Here is a 2809-nt window from a genome sequence, read left to right on the forward strand (position 1 = left end):
ACTGGACACCAATTCAGGCTATTTTGTTCGGCGGCGAAAAACCGATTGTTGGAATTGGCGCAGCTTACGAGTCTTGTTCTGTTCTGATTGTTACATCTCAGAATGATCATCTAAAAATATTCGAAGAAAACATAGTTGGTTAGGAAATTATAATAGATTTTTGCATCATACCTTTACTATATTTAACTGAAGAATGACACTTAACCACTATTAAACAAACAAATAGTTCTAATTATGTGATTTCAGCAAATTATCCTTTCCGCCCCAATAGAACGAAAGGAAATCTAATGAATGGAGTGATTATCCCATACAATTTGCATTCAGAAAGAGACGAACATGGAATATTGAGGACAATGATCACTATGTTAGTATCCTTTATATTCATAGAAGCACAATGAAATATTTTAATCGTCTAAGTTATATTAAAATCAATCGGTATTGAAATTTAGTTATTTTAGAACAACTTAAGGAGTAATTTCTGCTCCAACATTCTATAATTAATTTAAATATCCTAAAAGTGTCACTGTCAAATGTTTATCATACTTGAGTGACAGTGAAATCTCTCTTTGTCCAAAAACACTAAGCAGAGAAAATGATAGCGTAAGCAATTTAATTAAGAAATGTAATTGAAATGTAATTCATTCTGCTCCAAAAGATCAATGCCAAAACTCTGCCGAAATATTCAATAGATATATTGGATATTGTCATGTTTGTCCTTAATTGCAACAGTTTTTTTTTTTTTTTCAGTGTGGAAATGCGATTCATTCGCTTGGCCCTCAAAGATATTAAGTTCATCAAAACTTATCGATCAGTATGTGATACATGTTATACGCCAAAATGAATAGGATTTTACTACGGGAGTTTCCCACCAACTTCGAAAGATGAAATCATTGGTGCCTAATGAGATAATCATGAATTTTAGGATCCAGTGAAGTTAGTCATTGTGATTAGTAGCGATGACAAATCTGCTAATGAAAACGCTAAAACTCGGGCATTGCGTGCAGTCAAAAATATTAGGAAGGAAGTCCACAGTGCGCCAATTTGTGTTGTCGCTCAATCGGATAATCGCAGTAATGTGTAAGTTAGACTTAATGGTACCCTGACTACGAGATTAATCTAAAGTGGATTAACAATGGGAGGAGACGTGGCTTTGATTACGCCAATATTCACTCACAGAATGTTTGATAGAATCCTAAACATTAAATTAACCAAGTCGGTGTCGACCAAATGGAAAAACGATGAATATTTTTATATTGCTACAACAAATATCTCAGTTTCAGCGATAAAAACATCTGGGAAGAGGATGGCATAGTGTTAATGTTCCACGGATCTGACGTAATCGCATCGGCCCTCCACGTACATAAAAATGATAACAACGAAACGTTGGAAACAAAGTTAGAGAAATGGAAGGTTTGATGTGTTTATTTGCTTTAGTTTATTCGTATTCATTAATATTGTAAAGCCATGTTCTTATTAAGGATAACATTTTACTGCCGAATAAGCCTGTCAAGTTTCAAACTTTTGAGGTTTGACTGCATTTTCTACGTGACTTCACGTGCTGTCAATGCTTATCAAAAATATGCTTGTCATAACTTTACTAATTGTGTAAAATTATCCTTTTTCTGCAGGAGGAATTGCTCTTCCTTAACAGTCATCAAGTAATAGCCTTCCATTTTACTGTGGTCAATGGCACTGAGCCGGAAGATAGCGAAGAGATATTCAGGTAGGATATTTAGAATATTCGGCGAGACCATCAAATTGCCAATTTTCAGAATGACATATTGGTATAATGCGGCTCTGATCTAATAAGACTATGATCAGTGATAACTTTTCAGTATTATAATATTAAATGAAAGTAAGCGTACTAGTAATAATAATGGCATTTATATGTAACTGTGCCAAATAAATTCAAATTTCTGATGCATGTCGGAGGTGTCAGCCGTGCAGAACGTGTCAGCCGTGCAGAAAAAAGTGGGTGACGTTAGACGTAAACTTATCAAATGACTGACGTAGCATTCTAATGGTTATTAAATTTCCACTTATATTTAAATTTGAATATGTCTATTCAATCTTTGACAGTTGGCAGTTAATATCATTTTTTTTTTTTGCAGTAATACATTCCCAGACATTCCGCTAAGTACGCTACGTTTACTTGATGAATCATCGATGACTGGAGTAAACTATAAGGTTGAAACGAAGTCTGATTTCTATGCCGGTCCCGTATATGTAATTGTTGGTTTTCGAAAATTCGATGGACAAAATCCAGCTAAAGAAGATCTTTTCGAGGGAAATGATTGATTTTTGTTATTGATTGACTGCTTCACTGAGAGAGTTTAGATGAGGAAGTGTATATCTGTCGACAAGCCATTCTATTGTTTTGGAAGCAGCTTGAACCATAAAGGCATTGTTTGTGAAGTGTGATAAATATTTGATAAAATATAAAAATGGATGATTCATTTGAAGTCGAATATCATGCAAAATATGCAAATTGAATAGCCTGTTTTTTATGCTTTGAAAACACAGCCATAATTAGACTATTGATTAATGAGGCCAGCGATAGCTTACATTTTTATGTTGAGTCAATTCTTGTTGCTGGTTTCTTTTTATTAATGTGAAAAAAAGATGTATGTATTTTTGAGATTTGAAATTTCTTTTTTGGAAGTTTTGAAAATTTTTTTTTGGAATATTTTAAAAATTTGGAATTTCCTGCTTGTAATTCTCAATATTTCTTTAGATTTTTCTGTATTTTTGAATTTCTTGTTTTTTACCTACTGCATGCTTCTTTTATTAGCTTTACTTGCTGCGCACC

The 2809-nt window shown here is 33.4% G+C and overlaps 1 protein-coding gene across 1 annotated transcript; it reads left to right on the plus strand.

Annotated features, from left to right (window-relative positions):
• Window positions 1–922: 922 nt before the first annotated feature.
• On the plus strand, window positions 923–2298 carry LOAG_13723 (hypothetical protein; the record flags this gene model as incomplete). Its single annotated transcript, XM_003149229.1, has 4 exons — window positions 923–1077; window positions 1281–1410; window positions 1629–1723; window positions 2112–2298. Coding segments are annotated over 4 exons (567 nt in total), but the record flags the coding sequence as incomplete, so codon positions are not given.
• Window positions 2299–2809: the final 511 nt, after the last annotated feature.

The sequence above is a fragment of the Loa loa genome, assembly GCF_000183805.2.
Source record: "Loa loa unplaced genomic scaffold supercont3.874, whole genome shotgun sequence".
Classification (NCBI taxonomy): domain Eukaryota; kingdom Metazoa; phylum Nematoda; class Chromadorea; order Rhabditida; family Onchocercidae; genus Loa; species Loa loa.